The sequence below is a fragment of the Neopsephotus bourkii genome, unplaced genomic scaffold, assembly GCF_033783945.1.
Source record: "Neopsephotus bourkii isolate Nb327-2 ecotype Australia unplaced genomic scaffold, CSIRO-AGI_Nbou_v1 NB_297, whole genome shotgun sequence".
Taxonomy (NCBI): Eukaryota; Metazoa; Chordata; class Aves; order Psittaciformes; family Psittacidae; genus Neopsephotus; species Neopsephotus bourkii.
The window spans coordinates 175,093-201,083 of NW_026900806.1; the positions used below are offsets into that span (position 1 = coordinate 175,093).

Consider the following 25,991-nt stretch of genomic DNA (forward strand, 5'->3'; position numbering starts at 1 on the left):
CTGTGTGGGTTAAGGAGCAATTTATAAAGATTAGTTTTCTCATTACAGTATGACCTTTGATTTCATAGCCTGGAAAAGCAGATTACTTGAGCTTCCCCCAAGTTGGGGCATACCATCTCTCCGGTGAGTCAAGTTTGGTTGCAGTAGTCAAGGACTTGCAGCAGTAGTCATTAATGCAGGAATTCTAGCTGCTGCTTTTTGGTGGCTTCTGTTAAGCTACTATCATCTTCCTTCTCTGACCATATGGGATGACTTGTGGTGGCCTCTCTCTGTGTAGGAAGGTGGTGTATTTCTGACTATGCTAGCCAGGGCTGTGAGGCCAGAAAGAGAATGTAGGGATCTCTCATGGAGTAGGAATTGAGCAGTGAATTCACACACACACACACACACACACACACACACACACACACACACACGCACATACACACACACCAGCATTATTTGCTCTGTGTGCCAGAATTCTAGATGCAAATAGACTTTGCTTGTTTAAACAATGAAAGGTCATCATTCTATTAAAGGTTTTGGAAATACGTGGATTAAAGGTGCTTGAGGAACATTTTTGAGAACCTGTAAATTACTCAGATTTGCCTAATTTTGTAAGGCTGGAATTTATTACCCATTGTGTTAATCAACTTTCCAGTGTTGTTATTTATCTTATGTGATAGATTAATGTATTCTTACCTTTGCACAAGAGTTTAAAAGTAGTTCAGAATATTAAATATGTTTGTATGGTGGACTTGTGATAGTGCATGTATATTAAAGGTCATTTTCTTCCCAACTAAACACAGGGATTAAGTAAATTACTAAGCACTTAGTCTTCTAAATATATCACATTATCATCAGAAATAAAATTTTTATGGGTCAAGATTAAAATACATCAACTGAGAAAATTTCAAATAAAATACCAGAATTAGATTATCAAGTTAAGGATTTTAAATAGATCTTGTTTCTCTCATGTAATTTTTCACATTTTAAAAATCAGTGTATTATTCATAGCTGGTGATGTCTTGCAAACAGGGAAACAGGCTTTCTGATTTTGCAAATACAAAGCTGACAGTCATATGTGGTTTTGGTTTTTGTTTTGTTTTTTTTTCTCTCACAGATGGAGACGGACAAAGTGAACATTTATTACCAGTCTGTGAAGATACAACATGTCAAAAAAGTGCCATCTACTTAACTAAGGTAGGAATGGATCAGGTATTGTGAAATTGCAAAGACAAAGGAAAATACTATTTTTTTATGAAATAAGGTGAAACAGGAAAGCAAAATAAGACTTTCTCACTTGTAATCATTGCATATAAGACTTTTATTTATTTACTTGTTACCTACCAATAACAACTCGGGTTTGATGGAAGAGGTTGCATACCTAGAATTCTATATAATGGATAATTCTACTCAAGAAAATTCCAGGTGTTTCAATGAGTCACTTCTTGATTGTAAAACACTGTATTCAAAGCATCTTAACTGCCTTAGCATGAGACGAAAATCCAGGTTTGTGTAAAGAGTTGGAAACAGATCTGATTAATTCAAATAATATTATTTAGTTCAAGGTATGGAGTTATTTTATAGTAAATATATATATGTAAATATATATTTATATAAATATATGTATGTGCATCCACATATATGAAGTTGAACCAGCTCACACCTCTTACACCTTTTTGCTGCTGTGTCTTTGATTCTTAATAAGTAAATTTCCAAATGGTATGTGAAGACTTGTTTTTAGGCTGTGTATCTTCAGGGCTAGGTTTCTATTTAACTATTTCAGCTTTGCTCACAAACACTACTTGTTTTGAGAGACATGGTCATAATTCATGTAATAGATTACTATATATTCAATTAAAGTGTGTCTTAATCTGTTTAAGTATTTATAGTGCCCTGCTTTATAATAAAGTTACAGTTTATGATAAATTAACTTAATATTTGTTTGATGCCTTAACAATTATTTTTCCTAAGTTCATGTTTAGCAATGTGAATGTAAAGGCCAGGGTGTCCTATAATGTACATGCTTATAGCTGACAGCAAAACCCACTATAGTGTACTTAGAATCATACAGTAGAATCATAGAATAGTTAGGGTTGGAAAGGACCTTAAGATCATCTAGTTTCAACCACCCTGCCATGGGCAGGGACACCTCACACTAAACCATATCACCCAAGGCTCCATCCAACTTGGCCTTAAACACCACCAGGGATGGAGCATTCACAGCTTCCCTGGGCAACCCATTCCAGTGCCTCACCACCCTCACAGTAAGGAACTTCTTCCTCATATCTAATCTAAACTTCCCCTGTTTAAGTTTGAGCCCAATTACAACTTGTAACGGGTTACAGGAATTGTAATGTGTGCCATACATATTTCTTCATGTCTGTTTGTTGTGATGTCAGATAAAACTAAATGAAAATCAGTTCCATGACAGCATATGATTCATTGGGATGAAATGTATAACAATCAGAAATACACATCTATACAACGTGGTTCTAAAACTTACGTTGTGGAGAAGCATGCAATGGCATGTCAGGCTTTCGAGTTTTTCCAGTAAGGTCATGTTTGATGTCTGTCGTTCTGCAGTATATTTCTTATGACGTCTTTAGCACAGCTGGATGGCTACTGGAAAGCCAAGCAGACCTAGGAGGATTATTTTCAGGGATGATGGTTCACCAAAGCTTTTCATTTATTTAATTATTTAATCTTTATGAGTATTAGAAATATCTCTGATAGATTTTCTTCTTTGGATGTCGGAGCAAGAGTAAGGCCAACAAACACTTGAGTGACTTCAGGAGATGCAGATCTACTAACGTTTCAAGAAAATGTGAATGTTTCCATAGTGACAGAAGAGTGGCTGACAGATCTGAAGTAGAATCCAATGTGCTGTTTCAGATTATGGTAGGCGTTAGGGTACTTCAGGCTTCTTTTAATTCACCTGCAGCAGCTACAGACTGATCAGCTGGGTGATTCAGATCTCTCATCTACATTCTGAAAATTAGACTGAGTTCTCCCTGAAAAATGTTTTGAAGTTAGTGATACTTCCTGTGGAAAGTCTGCATACTTAGAGGTGACTAACATTTATTCCAGTTTTGCCAAGTATTTCAGTGTTATTCTTCCTTTGCTTCCTAAAGCAAACAGCAATATTTTAGTCTCTTCACTGGAGGACTTCTTTATGGCTTGATGATTCTTATAACCTTCCCTTATACAATGGAAAGGTTATAGCTTTATTCCTCTTCTAAATCTAGCAGCTCTGAAGTAGAACACAGTGGTACATCCTACAGCAAATCACAGGTCTTTATCATGTCATTCTCTAGGCTAGAGAAGATTGTGACAACACTGATCATCAGCTGCAGTCAGTCAGTGTTAGAAGTTTGTCCTTCCTCTGTAACAGTTTAAGGGCCATCAGAAACTTGTGGAGGGGATGGGAGATTGCAGCTGCAATTTCATAAATCTCAGATTCTACAGGATCATCTCATTGTTTCCAAGTTGCTCATCTTTCTCAAAGCAGCTATGAGCCTCTGAGACACATTCCAACATCAAAAATACAACTTTTACTGCTCTGGTTACCTTTTCCTCGCTAAATCAGTGTTTTAGATTGTCGTCTTCTGGGCTTGAACTCTGTAAGTTAATGTGATACTGATGTATAGATAACTTTGTTTTTATGCGATAGTAGCTGCTCAATTGTATATGAAATTCAGGGGACCTTCATAAGCACCGGAAGCCTAATGCAGCCTGAAATCAGAGGATTTCTTTATGTGCAGCTGAACTGCAGTGCATGTGTACAGTAGAGCAGGAGTCCCCAGGGCAAAGAACTTCTGTTGCTGTGGCCAGTTGTTTCTGGCCACTCTTGATACTCATTGCTCTATAGGATGGCGAAGTGTTTGTCATAGAGAGGAGAGACCCTGACATTTCCAGATAATGTATTGGCCAAGAAAGGACTACCAGTCTCCAAATGCAAGCTGATTTGCAGATGGCTCCCTGCCCAAGTTAGGTGGTCTGGAAGAGGGAAGCTGGCTGAGTGGGGTTTTATGCTTCATAGGGTTTTAGCTACAATTTAAAAACTGAGGTGTGTTAATTCCACCGTTTTGGATCAAAGACCTACTGAAAGGCTTTAGAGCAAGGCTTTTATACATTTCCTAATGTCTAGAAGAAGGTGGAATGAAAGAAATAGGCCCTTTTCAAGTTCAGTAGGGTGAGTGCAACAAGCTTTAAATTTTTCGCCAGTACCTGAGAGATTTTTCAAAATGAAAAAGACCTTATTTTCACAGGGCAATAAAGCATTCTTTTTCTCTTCTGTGTCTTGAAAAACAGGTCGGTTTTGTTTTTTTAGGCTTGTTTTAAAACAAGAGTTGGAAAACAAATTTTGAAGCACTGAAATAAAGATTTTTTTTCTTATTTCAGCCTACAAAAGCATTAATTGAAGGATTAAAATATGTATATAATGTTATAAAAGTGGTGCTATGCAATTAAATTTTACAGAAAGGGAAGAAGTAAAACTGTTTTCTCTAAATTTTGTGTTCATCTAAATTTTCCTTTTGATACACTCGTTCCATTTTTCAGTATGTTTTTGCATCTGATCTAGGTAATAGAAATCATATGATCAGAAAACAGCAAAAAATAGCTTTGTGTGTCCTCATTATACCCACCTATTTATATCTTACAGTGAAAGGAAAAAAATCAGGTTTAGTCTCTTTGCTATTAAAATGATAACAGCAAACATGAACCCTAAAGTAATTGTCTCGATTATCAAATACAAAAGAAGCAGGATATTTATATTATTGACAAACATATTTTTATTTTTTGCCTTCTGTACTGAAATGTATGTCCTGAGGCACATGAACAATTACTCTTGCATTACATTGCACACGATTACGTTATACTGCTATTTATAAAAGAAATATGCAGAGTGAGTTTTACCAAACCACCTGGGTTACTCTGAATTTAAACTCTCAGAGTAAGTTACATGTGGTTCTAGAGCATGCTCTGGTTGCACATCAAACAAGAATGGTATTTTTAAAAGGTTCTACAGCTGCAGTTGTGAGTCCCACAACCGGTTCATGGGATGGATGATTCTTATTCTGAAGCATGCAGAGTGATGATGCTTGGTTGCAATAGGGGATGTTTCTGGTTTGCTCACCCGTTGTTTTGTATGTTGTAGACCTGATGACTGTAAATTGCCTTCTATGAATCACTCTAGATTAAAAACAGAATATGAATTCAAATTTATGCCTAAAAATTACTCTTTTTTTTCCTTTAAAATAGTGTTACCTTACATGGGAGCATTAGGAAGTATATGATGGATATAATTGGATTTCATTGCAATGACTGTGAATGGTACTGTGTAAAGTAAAAGCTGTATTATATTTCATGGTTCTGATTTCAGTCGGTATTTTTCAAAAATTACAGTGGTTTGCAATAATACTGTTTCATCTGTCTTCTGCATGACAAGTGCATGCTAAGAAATCTAACCCTTTTGAAAAATTTCCCTTGGGTTGAGAGTCTTTTTCTTATTTTCTGTTTCTTAGACTTTTCCAAACCTTCAGCAGCTAGCAGTAACTACATGGGCATGTGTGGCGGGGAGGGGAGGGTGGTGTGCTCGGGGGCAAGGATAAAGTATGTTTAGTTTCAGCTTTAAGTTTTCATCAAGCGTGGTGTAGGTCATCACTGCAGCTGAGATGCCACCACTCACATAGGCAGCCATACAGGAAGTATAAGCAGTGTCTGGCAGGACTGGTCTAGGCTTTAAAGCCATGTGTGTTACCCAAAGGTGACCTTAGCATACTTCTTCAATAACTCTGCAGGCTTCTCTAATACACACATGGCTGTAGGTAATCTCAAAGGACCGGTCCAAGTCTCACACATTCCTGCCATATGGCAGGAATGGTGTTGATTACTGAACTGTGTTAGTGGGGGAGTCTCTCCACAGCAGGCAGCCATACTGTCAGGGATCTCATTCTGGTTCCTGAAATAGCTAAATTAAGGCTTGGATGAAAAACATTTAAGGTGCTGTAAATGCTTTTGATGCTGGTGATACAGCCCTTTAAGATGGTACCCTTCTGTCCTTTTGAAGTCATTGCAAGTTAACTGACATATAAAACTACTTCTGGTTTTAAAAATGGCACTGAATTTTTCCGTAGCATTGAAATGTTAACCCTGGTACTTTAAATTCATGCCAACTCCTAAAATTACTTTTGATTTTAATTAAGATAAATTGTTGTTTAGCACTTCTTCAGCATTTGGTGGAAAGTAAGTGCAAATACACTCTTATTTCTTGTCCTGGAGAAATTATACTTTGCATTTCTTTTGTACTTTCTATTTGATTCAGTAATCTTAATTTCTTATCAAATGGTTCAATATCTGGTGCTGTTGGGGAGATAGGAGGAGAATTGAAGCTCTTGAACTTCTAAATATCCATGAGTAATAGAATCATTCAAGCTAAAATGAGCCTTAGGAGATCCAGCCTTCTGTTTCAAGCCAGGATAAAACCGAATTCAGACCATCATCTTTTGTTCTTACTATCTTGTATCTCAGTAGAAAGCCTGGCTTTATCTTCTCAGTTCTTTTTCCTGCAGGCATTAGAAGACCACTGTTAGGTCCCCCCTGAAATCTTCTGTCCTGCAGGCTGAACAAACCCTGTGCCCTCAGCTTGTCCTTTGAGTAAATGCTCACTGTCAGACCATCTTGGTGACCCTTCTGTAAAATCACTCAGTATTCTCCAATCTTGAACCATGGGCTCAAAACTGGATACAGAATCCAGATGCAGACTAACAACTGCCAAACAAAGAAATGATGACTTGCCTCAATCAGCAGGAGCATAGGCAGCAGTTACAGTGCAGTATGCTCTTATGCTGTCATAGCTGCCACGCTCAGCTTTAGCTTACTGCTCACCGGGACCCAGGCATCCTTTTTAGGAAAGCTATCCAGCTGGTGGGTCACCAGCCTGTACTGTTTGCAGGGATTTACTCCCCTGTACTGGACTTTCTTTACTGACTGTTATGAGGTCCCTGTTCACCCATTCTTACCATTCTGAATGGCCATCTGCTCCTGAAGCATATTGGTAGTATCCCCCAATTTTCTACAAATCTAATGAGGGTGAACCCCTTCTCCAGCTTTAATGCTGCCTATTGCTTGTCATTCGAGGAAAAACAATAGGACTTGTGATTTGGGCTTACCTATACTTGAGAATTAGTATTGATTCCTGGCAAACCTGAATTTCACTGAAGTTGTTCCTGAATATTTCCATACACTGGACACATTTCAAAACACAGGTCCTTTATTCTTACAACCTTGTACTATTTTTTATTTTCCAGTTCTGGAATAGAAAAAACTTCAGATCAGTTTTTTCATTTGGTAACAGAGCTAGGAAATAATCATTATTTCCTCTTTGGAAATTTTTAAATGGTTAAGAATCCTGATGCAGTGAATATATGTGAGCTGTTTTAAAAAGAACTAGGTTGTTTAAATGAAGAAAATGGATTTCTTTACCTAGCTGGGTTGGGTTTTTTTGTTTTATTTTACAGTGGATTCCAGTCTTGCAAGACTTCAGAAATAAAGAGACACTTTGGGGCTTCGTACCGTATCAAAGTGACAAATCTTCAACAGAAACTTCATTTCCAATTATACTTCATATTGGAGATTACAATATGGATGGCTACCCAGATGCTCTTGCTATACTAAAGAACACATCTGGAAGGTAGAGTATATGTAAACCTAGAAATAAAGATTATCAAATACATGTTCAATCATCTGTCATGCAAATTACTAATTTTAGTGCATCTTGTTCACTTTATCTAGTGAGCATGACTTTTGATCTCTGATAACTGTTTTATTTTTAAAAAGGTATGCATTTACAAGGTATATTCTGAATGCATAATTGTATAGGCTTGAACTGGGACTCGTGGCAGGGAATCACACCAGGGAGTGGAGTATGAAGTACCATTTTGGCCACTCATCCTGGATAATAGGAGATTATTATCTCTCTTTCCTTTCCCAAATCATCTGTATAATCCTGACTTCTGCTTTCAGTGTTGGCTAGTAACACTGCCTGCTGAGAGCTGGGGAGCCTGCTCCATGCTTTCACATGGAGTGAACGCTATCTGTTGACTACTGAAAAATGCAAGTGTTTTGCCCCTTTTGAGAACCAGGGATTTTAGACATACCTAATAACTCACCAGTGATATGATATTGTTCATATTTAACTGAAACAAATACACTTCCCCTTCCCCCTAAAAAAAGGGAAGGGGGGGGTGGGAAGCTTCTAACCTTCGCTGTTGAATTTGTCAGTGTAATCATTCTCCTTCTTTCTTTTGTCTGTCGTCATTACTTTTTTCCCAATACTTTGTAATGCTATCTTCTTTTGTTAGGTAGGAGAGAACATGCAGTGGTGCTTACAGGGAGGCTATTGTACACTGTGGAGTTAGTGATCCACATAACAGTTGACCTGAGTAGGTGCACACCAGTGCTGTTCTGCACACAACACTTGCCTGCAGGACAGACTTAGCTAGCTGATCGTAATGGAGAAGCCTGTAGGCAGGTAGCTCTCACTTGGCATGTGGTGATGATACTACTGGAATGTTCTTGTCTTTACCTTAAAGTGAAGCAGCATTGTTTTTGTGTGAACGTCCTTTCGCTTGACAGTAGAAATGATGAATAGACTTATTTACTTCTAAGGAAAACTTGAAATGGCTCTAGAGACCATAGCACCAGTGAGCCTCACTCACTACAGACAGGATACATGCAGCATGCCATGCCCTGACTCAAGGTCTGCTTGATGCTGCGTAAACTGGGTTTTCCAGGATCTGAAGAAATGTAAAGTTTGATATGGTATCCCCTTTTTTTTAATCAATACCTTATGGAGTCTTAACATCTTCTTTACTGAGATCTAAGACAAATACTTGTACTAGTGTATTAAAAGGCAAAATAGGTCTCTTACACGTGTATTTATTATCTTCCTCTGTATGGTGTTTTTGGTAAGCTTGGATGCACGTTCATAGTTTGAATGAATAGTAAGAAAAACAATTGAGGAGCTCACTTTGGTGCTTAAAACAGTATATAGACAGAATTTAGATGCTGAAGTTAAAGAATTCATTACAGATTCTCTAGTGGTTGCCTAAATATTAATCACCCACAGACATTTTTATACTAAGAGTTCTTCTGATACTGACACATACCTGAAAATGACCCAGTTTGAAGAGCCACATGCTGGGGTATTCAGCCTACATGAGGTGATTCAGAGACAAGTCAGTCAGCAGCTGAGCTCTGTCTCTGTACTTCTCAGCCTGAAAATAACTAGCACAGCAGCTGTTTGTATTCTGATACAGCAGAGGAGAAGGGGGTGTTACCAGAAGCTAGAGTACTGGGACCCTGAATGTCAGGTTTTTTACTCCATAGCCTTGTGCAACTGGGAGGTTGCATCTTCTGTTCAGCAGTCACTGAATAAAGACTGTAGACTGTCTAATGAGCAGGCTAGAACAAAAGTCCTCCTTTTTCCATGTAATACCAAGACATCTAAAGTGCAACATAGTTCTTGTCTTTGTTTTTCTGAAGCCCCACAAATCTTGGTTTGAGCTGTACTGTAGGCTATTTTTAAGTGTGTACCCTGATAGCCAGTACACTTTGGAAAGACTTTGTGAAGATTCATAGAGTTCAGAAATTTATTTGAAGTTGTTTTATCTTTTAAGATTTTAGGAGCATCTCTCCTCTGCCTGGTGTATAAATATGGCAGTGTAATATTGTGAACATTTAAATAGTTTGTAAATAGTTACTCCTGTAAAAGGCGAGGAAGTTACCTATGCCTTGTTGCAATGAAATACTGTGATGCACTCCATGCTTCTGAAATTTTTTATTTATTCATTTGGATGCAACTTGAGGTTATTTTGAAAATTGACTTCAGAGTGGAGTGACGTAGTAAGGCATAAGGGCTGAAGGTACTGGCAGATGGTTTGACAAGGTGTTAAAAGGGAAGTTCAGAGAGCTGAGGAAGTCTGCAAAAAAAAAAGTAAATGAAAAATTGAGAAACACGTTGCACATTAACATGGTGTACTTCCAGTATTTGTAGGAAAGTAATGAAAACAGATTCTTTTTACTTTGGGATGGGAGTGAAAATCATAGGTTTTTGTTCCCCCTGTAAAATGTCACTTTCAGAGTAGTATTAATTCATTGTTTGTGAGAAACTTATGGAAATTCTTTCACAATGCATAACTGGGTCACAGAGTGGAAAGAATTAAAACTGTGTGGGAATTAAAAGCTCCACTTAAATTAGAGCAAATAAAAATGAAAACCTTAATTAATTAATTTTAAACACTTCTGGATCAAGCTGCTTATTTCTTTCTCTGAAGCCTTTCATGCTACATCTACAGCCTTAATTTCAATGATTGATTATGGTGATTAAATGATAAAAGCATTTTTGTGAACTCTTGACCTTAATCTGTGCTATAGTCTAGGAGGCCTAGCTTCTAGTTGCCATCTGTAACTTAAAGAAATTAAAGGAGGCAGAATCCCTTTTATTCCTTTGAAAATATTTATGTCAGTGGAGCAATCACAAGATGGTCAAATTCAAGATCCTCAGGACAGTGAAAAGAGCATGCAGCAAGCTCACTGCCCTGGACTTCAAGAGAACACATTTTGGCTTCTTCAGGAACCTGCTTAGTAAGGTTCCATGGGATATAGCCCTAGAGGGCAGGGGGGCCCAAGACTGTTGGTTGCTATTCAAGGATCACCTGCTACAAGCTCAGGAGTGTTGCATCCCAATGAGAAGGAAGTGCAGCAGGAGGGCCAGGAGACCTCCTTGGATGGATAAGGAGCTGCTGAGGAAACTTAGAGGGAAAAAAGAGCTTTATAAAAGGTGGAAGAAAGGACAGGCAGCCTGGGAAGAGTACAGGGATGTTGTCTAGGAAGCTACGGACTAGATTAGGAAAGCCAAGGCCCAGTTAGAATTAAACTTGGCTAGGGATGTGAAAGGTAACAGGAAGGGATTCTATAGTTACATTGGAAATAAAAGACAGACTAGGAACAATGTGGGCCCTCTCTGGAAGCTATAAGGAGAATTGGCTACCTTGGATTTGGAGAAGGCTGGGGCTCTTAATGACTTCTTTACCTCGGTCTTCACTGGCAAAGGCTCTGACCACAGCACCCAAGTCTTGGAAGGCAGATGCAGGGACTGTGAGAATGAAGACCTTGGGCCCACTGTAGGAAAGGATCTGACTCAAGATCATCTTAAAAACCTGAACGTGCACAAGTCCATGGGACCCGATGAAATCCATCCATGGGTCCTGAAGGAGCTGGTAAATGAAGTTGCTAACGCACTGGACATCATATTTGAGAAATCATGGCACTTAGGTGACGTTCCCGACAACTGGAAAAAGGGAAATAGAAGGGGAAGATGGATGACCCGGGGACTTACAGCCCAGTCAGTCTCACCTCTGTGCTTGGCAAAATCTTGGAGCAGATTCTCCTGGAAGGCATGCTAAGGCACATGAAAAACAACAAGGTGCTTGGTGACAGCCAGTATGGCTTCACTAAGGGGAAATCCTGCCTGGCCAATTTGGTGGCCTTCTATGATGGGGCTGCAGAACTGATGGACAGGGGTAGAGCAGTTGATGTCATCTACCTGGACTTGTGCAAAGCGTTTGACACTGTCCCACACGATACCCTTTTCTCTAAATTGGAGAGAAATTAATTTGATGGATGGATAAGTTGGTGGATAAAGAACTGGCTGGATGGCCGCACACAGAGAGTTGTGGTCAATGGCTCAGTGTCTGGCTGTAGACCAGTAACGAGTGGTGTCCCTCAGGGATCGGTGTTGGGACCGGTCTTGTTCAACATCTTTGTCGCTGACATGGACAGTGGGATTGAGTGCGCCCCCAGCAAGTTTGCCGATGACACCAGGCTGTTCGGTTCAGTTGATCCGCTGGAGGGAAGGAATGCCATCCAGAGGGACCTTGAACTGCTTGTGAGGTGGGCTGATGCCAACCTCATGAAGTTTAACCATGCCAAGTGCAAGGTCCTACAGCTGGGTCGAAGCAATCCGAGGCACAGCTACAGGCTGGGCAGAGAAGAGATTCAGAGCAGCCCTGTGGAGAAGGACTTGGGGGTGCTGTTCGATGAGAAAATGAACATGAGCCAGCTTCAGTGTGCGCTTGCAGCCCAGAAAGCCAACCGTATCCTGGGCTGCATGAAAAGGAGCGTGACCAGCAGTTTGAAGGAGGTGATCCTGCCCCTCTACTCTGCTCTTGTGAGACCTCACCTGGAGTATTGTGTACAGTTCTGGTGTCCTCAACATAAAAAGGACATGGAACTGTTGGAACAAGTCCAGAGAAGGGCCACGAGGATGGTCAGGGGACTGGAGCACCTCCTGTATGAAGATCGGCTGAGAAAGTTGGGGCTGTTCAGCCTGGAGAAGAGAAGGCTGCGTATATATCAGTATATATACTGATGTGAGGAAAGCTGCAAGTTCAGTAATTTCTGGGAATTTAAAAAATGTGACTTGAAAGAAAGTATCTTTGTAAAACTTCCTCAAAATTTTAAAATGAAATGTATGTCAATATGATGAAAAAGAGAAATTGGAGCAATTTCCTTAGCTTAGGTTGTCACTTTATCTTATAGTTTGTTAATCTGTTACAGTATTTGCACAGTACATGAAGTGAATAGGAGTACTTAATGATTTCAAGCTATGATTATGAGTTCTCAGATGGAGACAATACGATGTCTTAAATATTGCAGATTGCCGTTTCATTTTGGCCAGACACTAGTCAATATACTCCTGCTTCTAACACTGAAGTAGTAAAAAGTGGGTTATTCCTATTAAGCTTCCTATTAAGCAGAAAAATAAAAGCCTGACTAGTATATTTTTCAAAGAAGCTTAAGAAATGTGATAACAAGGTTTTGAGAGAAATATTTAAATATCCCAATTTACCTTTAACACATCTTACAGAGAACTAAATCCTACATTTTTCCCATTGCAGGTTCTGAAGTATTAACTTGGCAGTAGGCAAAGAAACTCTTGCTTCAGTGTTGGAAACTTTTTTTCTCAGAGAAAGTGTTTTGCCTTTTCTATCTCTTTCAGAAATCAGTGTTTTAGGATATGATTCTTACAAGTAGCAAAGTATCTGAAATATACCATAAAGAAAAGTAAAACTTTCTTAAGGAGAATACTGGCGTGTGTGCCTATGTGACACTACATCCTGGAAGCACTGGATGCCTTTAAGATACAGAAAAAAAACCTCCTACTGTGAAATAGCAATATGTTCAAGGTCAGTGTGAAGAACTGGTTTGTGTTACTGTCCTGGGCTCTGCCATGTTTAGCTGACTTTACAGAACACTGTCTGCTTTATCTTGTGGCTCTGCCACCAGAAAGAGAGGAGGAAACTTCAAACGTCATCTGTTCCTGTTGCCAAGGCAGTGATGGATTCTAGCAGGCTCCCAGGATACAGACCGGAGTGGGACTCCTGGTTAGTAAAGTTGGAAGGTTTTCACAATTCCAGGGAGAGTGGCAATGTTACAGTGCTGGAGACAGTGGATTATGCTGTTAGTCATTGGGGTGCATGAACAAACCCAATTTCTACCACTGACCAGTGGGCATGTATTAGAGAAATTCTTTGGAAGGGAGATTTGCTGTACTAGACCTCATACTCTGGTTGGTTTGTTTCTAATTTCAGTATTACAGCCTATCTTTCTGTCTCTGTTTGTTACATGTCAGCAAATGTCCAATTTGGTTTATCATGTCCTGTTCTTACTGGGCTAGTAGGTTGGGTTTTGTGTTTTAGATTTTGCTTTGAAACAACAGAAAACGTATCAACAGATGTTTGGTTTAGTCTTAAATTTGTGTAAAGCATCATGCAGTGTGTAAGACGATTAATGGAGCGGGGGTGGGAAGAGATTGTCATAACATAATGAAAAAGCACTGCCACTTTTTAAGTATTGTTTAAGCTGAAGAACCATGGAGAGAGTAAGGAAGATGGCAGGTAAGTACACTTGTAATTGTTTCAGAAGAAAGTATACATACGTTCATTCCTTTGAGTTGATGGTGAATGAAATTACTTCTGCTGATTTGGATTCTGTATTCGTTCATTGTAAGTTAGGCATGACATAGTGGTTGTAATTCTGTAAAGTTAATGTATATGCTAACGGATTTTAAAGTATTCAGGGGCTGCTAGCTTCACTTTTATTATTTTTAACTTCTGGAGACTTAAACTGCTTAATTACAATTTTTTTGTAATGTCTATTACTTAGACTGTTCATAGCAAGTAAGTTATTTTATACATATATATGTATGTGTTTTACAGGAATCAACAGGCTTTTTTACTAGAAAATGTCCCATGCAATAACATAAGCTGCAAGAGTGTACATCGCATGTTTAAAGTTTTTTGGGAGCTCTCGGATCTAAATCAAATCAAGGATGCGGTGGTAGCAACCTTCTTCGACATATACGAGGATGTAAGTTCAACCCTTTTCTACAGCAGAGAGCATCTGTGTCGCTCTATTTGTGTGCCACTGGCAGACTTCTGTGTAGAAATGTTTGGAAATGGGCTCTTGAGATACTCCCTGGCAGGTGGGCAGTTTGCAGCAGCCCATCGCTGCCTAAAAGTTTGCTGACCCTCCATATGCTCTCCTTGGGGTGCCCTCTTCAACGGCAAGAAAGAAGCCACAGACCACATGCATGGTTCTGGTTACATGTGAATGGAGCACTCTGTTCTTGATTGCCATAGATTAGTGAGATTTGAAAGATCCTAAAATAATAGCAAACATGACAACTTTGCTGCGCACACTTCTTTCTTTGTATCTCGAAGGGAATTTTTTTGCTAAAGTCTGATATCTAGAGTAAATCAGCTTTCTAACATAAACGCTTTTATTCTCCTAGGGAATTTTGGATATCATTGTGCTAAGCAAAGGCTACTCCAACAGGGACTTTGCTATCCACACATTAAAAAATAACTTTGAAGCAGATGCCTATTTTGTTAAAGTTATTGGTAAGTTATCACTGTATAATCAAGTCAAAATGAGAAGTACATGATCATTTGAGTCTCTGTATATGATAGCATTATGGTAGTGATCTGTCTGATAGTTCTAGAAAACTAAAAACAGGGTGGAAAATATTAGGGATTGCAGAAGCCTTGTTGCAGAATCTGAGGTGCAAAAAATTTGGTTTGTTTCATTTCAACCTTTTTTTTTTCTTGTTTTTATTTTAGTGTACTTAACTAAAATTCAGAGTAATTCTGCCCACTGTTTTTGATACTTTTGCTGGTGTTTAATACCAGTGTTGACCTGATAAGTGTTAACCTTTAAATAAGTGTTCATCATCTCCCCAGTATGGTTTTGGTGGGTTTTTTTTTGTTGATTGGTGTTGGGTTTTTTTCGCACATATGGATGTCTGATTTCACTCAGTAACTAGAGGCAGGGTAAATATTTTTTTCATCCTGGACCTTTTCTTCTGCATCCCAGCAAAATGCTTAAGACAGATACTAGGCCTTTAAAAACTCATTTCTGAGCTAGCTTCTGAAGGAATCAAGAATTTAACTGTCTTAAAATATGATCTGCAGGGAAAAAGCACATGGAACCAGGTTATTCAGCCTAAAAGTGAAATGTCCATGTCTTCAGCCTATAATGATGCCTAACAATGGCGGAAGAATGTCCTGTGTGTCCATGCAGGTTACAACATAAAGAAACAGACTACGAAAAGTAAACAGTAAGAATAATTTCCTCAATGACAGCTTGCAAAGTACTAACATAAATTCCTAGAGAAACTGCAGTTACCAACATTAGATGTCCTGACAGCTAGATTAATAAATTATATAGTGTCTTTAATTGGTTTTGAGGGAAAGGGTTTTGCTGCTGAGCTTATGGGGCCCCTTCCGTGAACCTGTTGTACAATACATTCACATAATGTCAGTATAAAAGTAGCATTAGATCTGCACATATCTATCTTCAATGTAGATACTGTTTTTTTTATTTTTGATGCTATTTAAAATTTGAAGGAAGATTTACTAAATTAATGATTTGAGGAAAAGTATAATTATGTTTGCACATATTTATATGTATGGCATAGTGAGACAGAAAGGAAGAAATTGCAGCAATATTCACTTGAAGGAGCATGCTTTGTTTGCCTGAAATGACTGCATTTTTATCTTGCCTGTTTTCAGAAACCTGGCAAGAAACTATATCCAAGTGCACTTATTTTCATTTGTGCCTTCAGTGGTTGCAGATTTGCTTTCCAGCAGGGATTGCTTTACCTCTGTCATATCAAGCCTGCTTTACTGGAGTTCTTTTCTCTGTCCTCTGGAAATTATGCAGAATCTAGTACAAAATGGGCTGGTTTCATTTCAGCGATGACTGGCCTGGTATATATTTTGCTTATACTATGTGATCTGTTGCGAGAGCCAGTTTATTTCCACATGTGAATCAGTTTGGTGGTTTCAGCTTTAAAGGACCACCTGGCACAAAACACATTGTAAAAGTATAGAATGGCAGTGAACATGGCAAGGGTGTGTGAAGTAATGAAACACTTGGTTTAAAAGGCTAGAGTTAGATTACGACATTTGTAATTGAGAGTAATTAGGTTCTCAAATCACATACCCCACTGTGTTCTTCAGCTGCAGAGGTGTTAAGCTTTGTGCTGATTGCTTGTCTGTCTTCCTTGATTTTTTGAGAACAAGTAAAAAATCAGGTTGTTAATAAGCTTCCAGGGACAAAGCTAAGTAGGAACAAGTAGAGGTTCACTTTCAAAACTGTATTTTCCTTCATGTTATTTAAATGCATCTAATCCTTCTAAGCACACATTGTGCAGGCCATAGGATAAACAGAACAGCAGCCACTACTGGTGGCTGATGCATTTATTACTTTCTCCTTAGCCTGAGCTTTATTTTTATAGTAATACCCTAAAATGATTTGTTATACTGATGGAAGCCTTCTTTTAAATATTACTGTGTATGGGTAGTATAATTGACACAAGCATGCATAAAATTCTCTAGAAAAATCTCACACTTCATAAAGCCATATTAGAGTTATAACTGTGTGATATTTTAATGGGGAAAGGAGTACTTTGCAACACGCTTTTTGATTCAGCCTGTGTAAATCAAAAATTGGAACAAGCATTTTTTCAGCACCCTTTTAGGGTGTATTTTTGCATAGAAACCACAGGAAACGGGAATTAGTGAGTGGTCTAAAAACATTTTTACTATGACTCAGGGGAGAGTATTTCCAACTGTCAGGTTTAAGCACAGCTGGTAACTCAGTACCACGCAGCTGTTCGCTCACTTCCCCCTCTTCTTCCCCCCACTCCCAGAGGAGTGGGGAGAAGAATCGAAAGAATGTAACTCCCATGGGTTGGGATAAGAACAGTCCAGTAACTAAGGTATAACATAAACCACTACTACTGCTACCACCAATAATGATAATGATAAGGGAAATAACAAGGGAAAAGAATACAGCTGCTCACCACCCACCGACCAATATCCAGCCAGACCCGAGCAGTGATCTAATCCTTCTGAGTAACTGCCCCAGTTTATATAGTGGGCATGACGTATGGAATACCCCTTCGGCTAGTTTGGGTCAGTTGTCCTGTCTCTGCTTCCTTCTGGCTTCCCCTCCTCCCTGGCAGAGCATGAGACTCAGAAAGTCCTTGGTCAGAGTAAACATTACTGAGCAACAACTAAAACCACCGGTGTTATCAGTGCTGTTCCCAGGCTGAAAGTCAAAACCACAGCACTGCACCAGCTAACTAAGAAGGAGAAAACATGACTGGTACTGCTGAACCCAGGACATTAACAAAACATGCTTAGTGTAAGTTACTATATCAATAAACGTAGTGTTCCCTTATTTGGCATATGGACAATGAGAGCAATTTTGCGTATTACAACTGATGCCAAATGTACTTGGCCAGATTATTTGTTCCAGCAGTAAAACCGAACAGCACATCACAGTGTGCCATTTTGAATCAAAATGTGAAAGAGCTGGTTCCACTTGCATACACACCTATGTATAACATACAAAATAAGCTTAGAGCTTAAAAAGTCTATTTGTAGATACATACAGTCTTCAGAATCTGCTTTGTCACACATTCATCTTACCTGCTCAGGTTTTGGGTTCAGACGGTATAAAAATACTAGGGTTTTGTGTATTTGGAGATTTCAGGATTTTTAAATCATAGGCAAATAATGGTAATTTGGGACTCCTTGTTAATATTTGCACACAAAATATTAGAAATGTTCCTTCACTAGAACACTGTCATTTCTGATCCTAGCAGGGAATGATTTCTAATCAGACTATTACACTGTGAATATCTTAAATGCGCCTTTTAGTATATCACTGTCCCCAGACATTTTGTACCCAAAATTCCATTGTGCCTTATAGTAGACATAAAATGCTCTAAAAAACTGCTGGTGCTTAGGATGACCTGCCCTCAGATCTGATCCAAATGTCTTTTTTTTCCTCTCTGCCACACTTGCTTCCGGATACCATAATTCATGGGGAGGTTACATTTTCACTCAGCTTTTGTACTGCCTGGTCTATATACTCCTCCCTGCTCATACCCACTGAGCTGCCAATCAGAGTGACACCTTAGATTTTTGTGTGTATTTTTTTGTTTTAAAGCCATTTTAGTACTGATGTTCTAATACTCATGTAACACAATGTTCCATGTTACTGAACAGATGACTTTACTTGTCTCTCATATAGTTGATCATAAATAACTGTTATCAAGTATTTCTGTAACGAAACTGATTTTTGAAACTCTTTAAGTTTTAGAAAAGTAATTGAACAACTGCCATAGGCTTTAGATATTAAGTAGCATTTTACACTCTGCTTATAAGACTTTGAATTCATAGAAGTAATAGATAATGGGATTTTTGTTTGATTTTATAGAATAAATAGGTAATAAGATTTGTTTGTTACAGGTTTTTTGAATGCTTTAAAACAAGTTGTAAAACTATCCCTTTTATAGAAGGAAAAGCCTTTCCCTTTTTAGCAGTTAAAACAGTAAAGCTGAATCTCTGCCAGTATTTTTAAATAGTTGGAAATGAAGAATGAATAAAATGTATAGTCCACTATTTAAAAAACTGTTTTCATTTGGAATTTAACTGGCAAATCTCTCCTTGTGAAGGTGGTTAACCAGTGAGATATGATAAAACAGTGATTAGCTGATTAATGTCTGCAAAGAAATATGCTTCAAACAGATTGGGAAATTTATTATAGTATCACAAATGGTTTTGGTTGGAAGGGACCTTAAAGTTTATTCTTGTCCAACCCCCTGCCATAATCAGGGATACCTTCCACTAAATCAGGTTGCTCCGAGCCCTGTTCAGCCTGGCCTTGAACACTGTCAGGGATGGGGCAGCCACAGCTTCTCTGGGTAGCCTGTGCCAGCAGGTGCTGAGGGCACCCTCTCAGGGAAGAACTTCCTTCGAATATCTAACCTAAATTAGCGTAAGTCATATAGAGATATTTATTTTCTTTGTGTGTTTTAATGGATACTTGACCCTATTACTACACTTTAACTGATTCAGAGGTAGTGCTTATAGGATGGCTTGTAAACTTGCAAACTACAAGTTTACTTTTTGTTTTTCCAGTTCTCAGTGGCCTCTGTTCTAATGACTGTCCTCGGAAAATAACAGTAAGTGTAACTATACCTTTGCATGACTGTTTAGTTTCAAATTTCACTGGGAAAGTTGCCTAAAAATGGAACTTAGAGGAATCAAAGATAGTGTTAGCTCTACAGCTCTGCAAAAATACGAAATTCAGTTTTGACTTGAAAATACAAAACCTGCTTCAAATGAACCTACTTTTTCTTCAAGCCTACTTCAAGACAGAGTTTAATTTCTGATATAAAATAGTAAGGACAGTTGATACTATTATTAGCTTAAGCACAAAACTAAAGAGAGGGTTTAAAAAGCAAATCCTCAGAAGAGATGGTGGTGAAAGTTTCATTATCAAGTTCATTGAAACACTATTGCCTCCACTGTAGTAGAAGTTCTCTGACAGAAAGTAACATAATGTACATCATGGCCAAAATCAGCAACTTGGTGCAAAAATAATGATTTAAAAAAAAAACATACAAAACTAACAACCAACCACCCACTTTTCACCTTATTTAACCATCTTCCGTAGATATGCATTAACATCATCTTTGCAGTTGCCATACATTCCATTCTAATCATGATTTTTCAGGCTTTGATGCCATCTCTCATCATTATCACTTATCCTGATGGTTTAGAACTTACTATTTTTGGACGCATGGTGTGAAACGTGTTATCATCTCTTCTTTTAGTGTTCTTTCTGTAATTCATTTGAAAGATCTTTTCTGAATTTGATGCTTTAATATCAGCTTCAATTGAGCATTTAAAAAAAAAAAAAAGGAAAGCTCTCCCTCATTCCTTGCCTTCCAGACCATAGCAGATATTTGTTCCCTCTTCTGTTTTTCTTAGGTGTGTTTGTTATAGTTTATCACTCATAATCCACAGCTCCCTTTGATTTCTTTTTTCATTTTTTTATTTTTTCCTCATAACTGTACTTTGATGTTTAAGTGCATTTTCTCCCTCAAGAGATTTGCTTAAAATAGATATTGGTACTCGACAAGTAATTATTCAGCCGCTTGCATGAATTAAGTAAAAAACGGCTAAATAGTAACAAAATTTTGAATTTGTATAATATTTTTCATTACAGAAACACCATCAGGATAGTGCATTCTCTCATGCCGTATGAAATGTGTTATGCTTTTTCAGAACATGCAATTATGTCTTTGAATTTTTAGTTTTTTTCATTTTAGTTATAACTTCCAAAGAAACATTAAACCTTTTGCCAGAGGACTGAATAGTATTGCTTTCTTCATGAGAAACTGAGTATTACTTAGCCAACTAATTAGCCGTAGGGTGAAAATGAATTTCCATATAATGCTCTGACCAGAATGGTTCCAAAAATTTTAAATTATCCATATCAAAAGGAAATCATTAATCTAGAAGCATTTTTCTTTGGCTTATGATTTTATTACTATAGCTTTAATATAGCTTTCTCCATTCCTAAAACTTCACCTATCCTGTTGGGTTTTTTTCTTGTTTTGTTTGTTTTTTTCTTTCCCCATGTAGCCTTTCGGTGTTAATCAGCCTGGTCCTTACATTATGTACACTACTGTAGATGCAAATGGATACCTGAAAAATGGGTCAGGTAAGATAGTCTCACAGTGAGAATGCACATGGCATGGTCTGTCTATATATGCATGTCAGCAACCTAAAGAGTTGGGAAGAAGTTTACAGAGTGAAATGGGACTGGTTTTGAATTGTGTATTCAGTTTACAAGGCTAAAACTCCCTAACTTCCTCTTCTTTCTTTACCAATTGCGTATTAGAAACCGTACAATTGCATTATATTTTCTTCTGTCTCATGCAACTTGAGTTTGAACGGTTGGCTTTATCTTACCCAATCTGAAAAATCATTGGGTACATCATCAGTTTGTAAAATAGCTTAAGATCCTAATGACTTACTTTTTCTATTGGTTACTTAGTAATTACATACTAAGAAATAGCAATGGCCTCAAATACCTAAATAAAATCTTGTAGCCACATGAAAAAGAATCAACATAGTATTTAGTAAACACAAGATGTATTTTTCTGAAGTTGTTCACTATAGCTGGCAGGCTAACAGGCATCTATAAAATCATGAGTAACATGAGGAAGATAGAGGGAATGGCTGCATCCTTTCACGTAACACAGGAACTGCAAGGTATCAAAAATCATTAAGGTAACAGGATCAAAATAAATGGAAAGCAGCAGTGCTACATGCAACCTCTAGCCTAACTAGAGGTTTAATTGCATGAGATGTTGCAGATGCCACAGTTTACAGAAAAGGGTACAAAAAGAACCATTAGGCCATAATTCAAGCAGTGTCTAATGTTAGAATATCCTAGGGTTTATGCTGCTTTCTGGGGTTTTACTAGTGGTTCCTAGAAGACACAGGTGACTAAGTAGTCTGTTGGTCTAATGTATGACTGGTAAACTTAGGAACATAATGGACTCACTTCTTAAGGAAAAACATCCCAAACTCTTAAGCGAAAAGCTGGTTGGAGTATGCATGTCTGTAAGTTATGCCATTCTGACTTGAGCTCAATAGTGGCAGTCATCTTCATCTGTCACTCAAGTCTTTTTTCTAATTGAACTCAGATTTAGTGGAAGATTCTCATAGGTCTCTGGGAAAACTGTATTCCATATAACACTAATTTAAAGAATAGCAATAATTTAGGAAGCAAATTGCTAACATGTTAAGGTCCTCAATCAGTGATAATGCTCTCACGTTGAATACTGTGCTGAGAACTGTTAATTCCACCCTAGAAAAAAGAAAGATGTTACGAAACACAAACCTGATATTCTGTATTACTTCTGTATTTGTACATGCTGAAATATGGGTTTTGAAGCTTGAAAACATTCGCCTACATTTTAATCAGAAAAAAACTAATGCTAACAGGAAAATGCAAAGTATTTTTCCTAGTTATTGCACAAATTAATTTTAATAAACTTAATTGTCCTGCCAACTGTATACTCAGCTTCAGCAGTCTGAAGGTTTTCTGCATAAGCTAAATTAAAAAAGAGCTTACATGTTTACTTAAGTTCCCATGACAAGATTTCTAGTTACATTGTGATCCCTTAGAGGATTGAACCCACACCCTTAGGCAGCCGGCTCTGGTGGGTAACAACTGGCATCTCTCCTCATTGCCAGTTACCAAGATGAAGGCTTGCAAGCTTTGTCAGCCAAGTCATGGTGCAGTCCAATCTTGTTAACCATGTCAGAAGACACCAGTAAAGGCCTTCACAGGATCTTTCTCCAACCTCAAAAGCCTGGATTCATATGGATGGGAAGCTTACTTCAGTATGCTGCTGTTTTGTTATTTCTGGCCCCTAATACCTATGTTACTGCAGAATACAAAGTACTTACGAGTAACTGCCTAAGTAACAAAAAAGATGGGGCTTATCTAAGAGAAGAAACACATTAGTAAAACCATCAAACTGACTTTTTTTCTTATTTAAGAAAGTGCTATAAAATGGTTATATGTAAAGTAAACAAACAAAACAACAAAATTTCTATTATCAGATTTTTAAAAATATTTAGATTTGGGATATATACGGTTACTGTAGAAGACTGAAATTTAGCATAGCTGAATGATACGTTGCATGCTGCTTTTTAAAATAAATTTGCTTTTTATACATTGGCATCATTTTAATCAGAAGATGACAAAATAATCGATTTGTGGGATTTCAAGTGCAGAATACCTGTTAAATAACTCACAGCAGTCTAAACTGATTCTAAACCCCACTTTGAGGAAATATAAGTTTAGACCTTTTTGTTTTGTGTATATTTAACCTTTTGGCACTTACTATTTAAGCAAACTTGTAAAATAATCAATGACAAAATAATGTTCTTCCAACTACAGACCTCTGTGTCATGAAAGAATGCACAGAGCTTCTGTTTCCCAGTTCTCTCTTCCAAGAACAAAAATGTTTTTATTAACCATTATCTTTAGGGCCTGGGTTTTTCATGGGTTGTTTTGCAGAGTTCTTCAGGGGGATGGGTAGTGCTTTCATAGTGCTTTTAGAAATGCGATGTTTTAAAAATTTACTCTAAGAAACAGCTATCAAATATGATTTAATGCTGCTAAGTACCATTCATCTTCATTGCTACCATATTTACTATAAGAACCTAACAGAGTCCAATCGTGATGAATTTCCTTTCCTGTTCTGGCATTTGGAAATTACAGTAATGAATTCCAAGTGCATTTATGACCCTAATAGTATTGCTACAGGGAATTTCGTAATACTGTCTTTGATCACTGTCTCAACTGTAATATGTTAATAGATTTTTTTTTGAGTCTGTATAATTCTGCAAGAACTTTTCAAAGTCACGTTATCTGAAACAGATATATTGTTTGTATCTAAACTTGATTCTTTCACAAGTGCTAATTGTAAAATTCAGTACATGTTCTAACTAAAATTACAGGCCTAATTATCTTGAAAAACAGTCTGCTACATCAGAATCATATTCTATTTGACTATCAAGAAATACTTCAAGCCACATTTTGTATGTCTACTGGTGGGCAATACCAAACCCACATACATTTTTGAGCCATGTATAAACCTAAAAACCATCTTTTCCTCATTGAAGTTTTCAAAAGTATGGCATGAAAATACTATTTTAAAACTAATTCTCATCAACTTATTTGCATTCCTTATATAATATCATGGACAAACCGTATGTGTATTTGAAGCTTTTAATTCTATAAAATAAATCGTGTGATAATCTGATGGTTGATAATCAGATTTTTTTTAAGTCTCTTTTCCAAGAATTAAGGTGAATAATAACATAGGATTTTTCTAATGAAAATAATGCTTACTATTCCTTTCCCCTGCCCACATCAACTTACGCTGTTTGTTGTCTTTACCGTTGGTCTTAGCAGGACAGCAGGTGTAGGCTGGACCACTAAAACCAAACTGTCCAATCACCCTAAGTTTTCCTTTTAGGCCTGCACTAAAATCAGCCATACTCAAAAGAAATGTCCACCATCCTTCTGATCTTCCTAATTCTACAGGTCTTTAGTTCTGGTATCTTTCATGTATGCAACATTTGTGCAGAGAGTAAACTACAAAGGCACATATGGCTGTCCTTACCTCATTCACTGTAAGGTTCTCTGATCTGCCAAGCCTTAAGTACTGGAAATTTGCATAATTACAAGGGGTTTTTTAAAGCATTGTTATTTTCCCTTCTATTAACACTCCACTATGTTCTTAAAAGATAGCAGAATAATAATTATCACATTCTGTGCTGTTACTTTCACATTGCTCAATTCACTTGTAATCTTACAAGAAATGTAAAATTAGCTACAAGGAATAGTAACTGCCAGAATGAGCATTAGAATTGAGAAGTACTGGGTCTTACATCTGCAGTTAACATGTCCATAGACCTATTCTCTCCAAGAGTAAATTCAATTGCAACAGCTTCTTCAAATGTTTAGGGAATTCTATGCTTGAGATCAGATATGGGCCAGCTGTAAATCTAGGAGAAGCACACAAACTCAAGTTTGAAGTCATGCTGTGTGATCCATTTCCTGCTATCTGCCTCCTGCACTCCCCATTCCTTTTGGAGTTGTTATTTTAAGGAGACCCTACAGTTAAGAATGCTTGTCAACCTGGATTTTCAGCTCTACGTGTGCATTTCCAGGCTTTTATTGGCTTCTATGAAACTTCTAGTAATATTCTGACAGCTATAGAGCTCTATTAACAGTTGTAACCTTGGCTAAAATGCAGGGTCCCAGTAATCGCGGAGTCATAGAATCGACTAGGTTGGAGAAGACCTTTAAGATCAAGTTCAACCATTCCCCCAGCACTGGCAAGGCCACCACTAAACCATGCTAATAAGGGCCTCATCTACATGGGGTGGTTTTTTTTAAGAACTCCAGGGATGGTGATTTCATCACTGCCCTGGGCAGCCTGACAACTGTTTGAGGGAAGAAACTGTTCTAACATCCAGTCTAAATCTCCCCTGGTGCAGCTTGAGGCCATTTCCTCTTGTTCTACCACTTGTAAATTGTGAGAAAAGACCAACTCCACCTCAGTACAGCCTCCTTTTAGGTACTTGTAGAGTAAGGTCTCACCTAAGCCTTTTTTCTTCTGCAGACCAAACCCCCGCAGTTCCCTCAGCTCTTTCTCATGAGACTTGTGCTCCAGGCCCTTCACTATCTGAACATTCCCACCCCAGCACCTCAATATCCTTTGTGTTTTTTTAGAAGGCTACCTACCTAGTTTATTTTATTACCAATAGCACAGACTGGTTTTCTTAGAACTAATGTCCTTGTGGACCCAGAACAGCTTAAATAAGATCATATATTTTAAATTTAATATGGAGCAGCTGATAATTCACTGAAATGTCTTCAGAACGTGCACAGGGGCAGTTTCATATTGTAGCACCAGCACAAGACAGGCATTTTATATTTGTTATCGCAGTGTTGTCTGGTCAAGGGCTGACCAAGTCAAATAACAG

General features: G+C 37.9%; 1 protein-coding gene across 2 annotated transcripts in view; it reads left to right on the forward strand.

Annotated features, from left to right (window-relative positions):
- Positions 1-25,991, forward strand: part of ITFG1 (integrin alpha FG-GAP repeat containing 1) — a 63,595-nt gene that overhangs the window by 26,284 nt on the left and 11,320 nt on the right. The window contains exons 7-12 of one of the 2 annotated variants that reach the window (XM_061347098.1): positions 1,103-1,197; positions 7,506-7,678; positions 14,268-14,418; positions 14,843-14,951; positions 19,545-19,588; positions 21,057-21,135. In XM_061347098.1, the coding sequence (XP_061203082.1) occupies positions 1,103-1,197; positions 7,506-7,678; positions 14,268-14,418; positions 14,843-14,951; positions 19,545-19,588; positions 21,057-21,135 (651 nt within the window). The remainder of the gene's footprint in view (positions 1-1,102; positions 1,198-7,505; positions 7,679-14,267; positions 14,419-14,842; positions 14,952-19,544; positions 19,589-21,056; positions 21,136-25,991) is intronic. The other variant, XM_061347097.1, reaches the window with a different exon arrangement.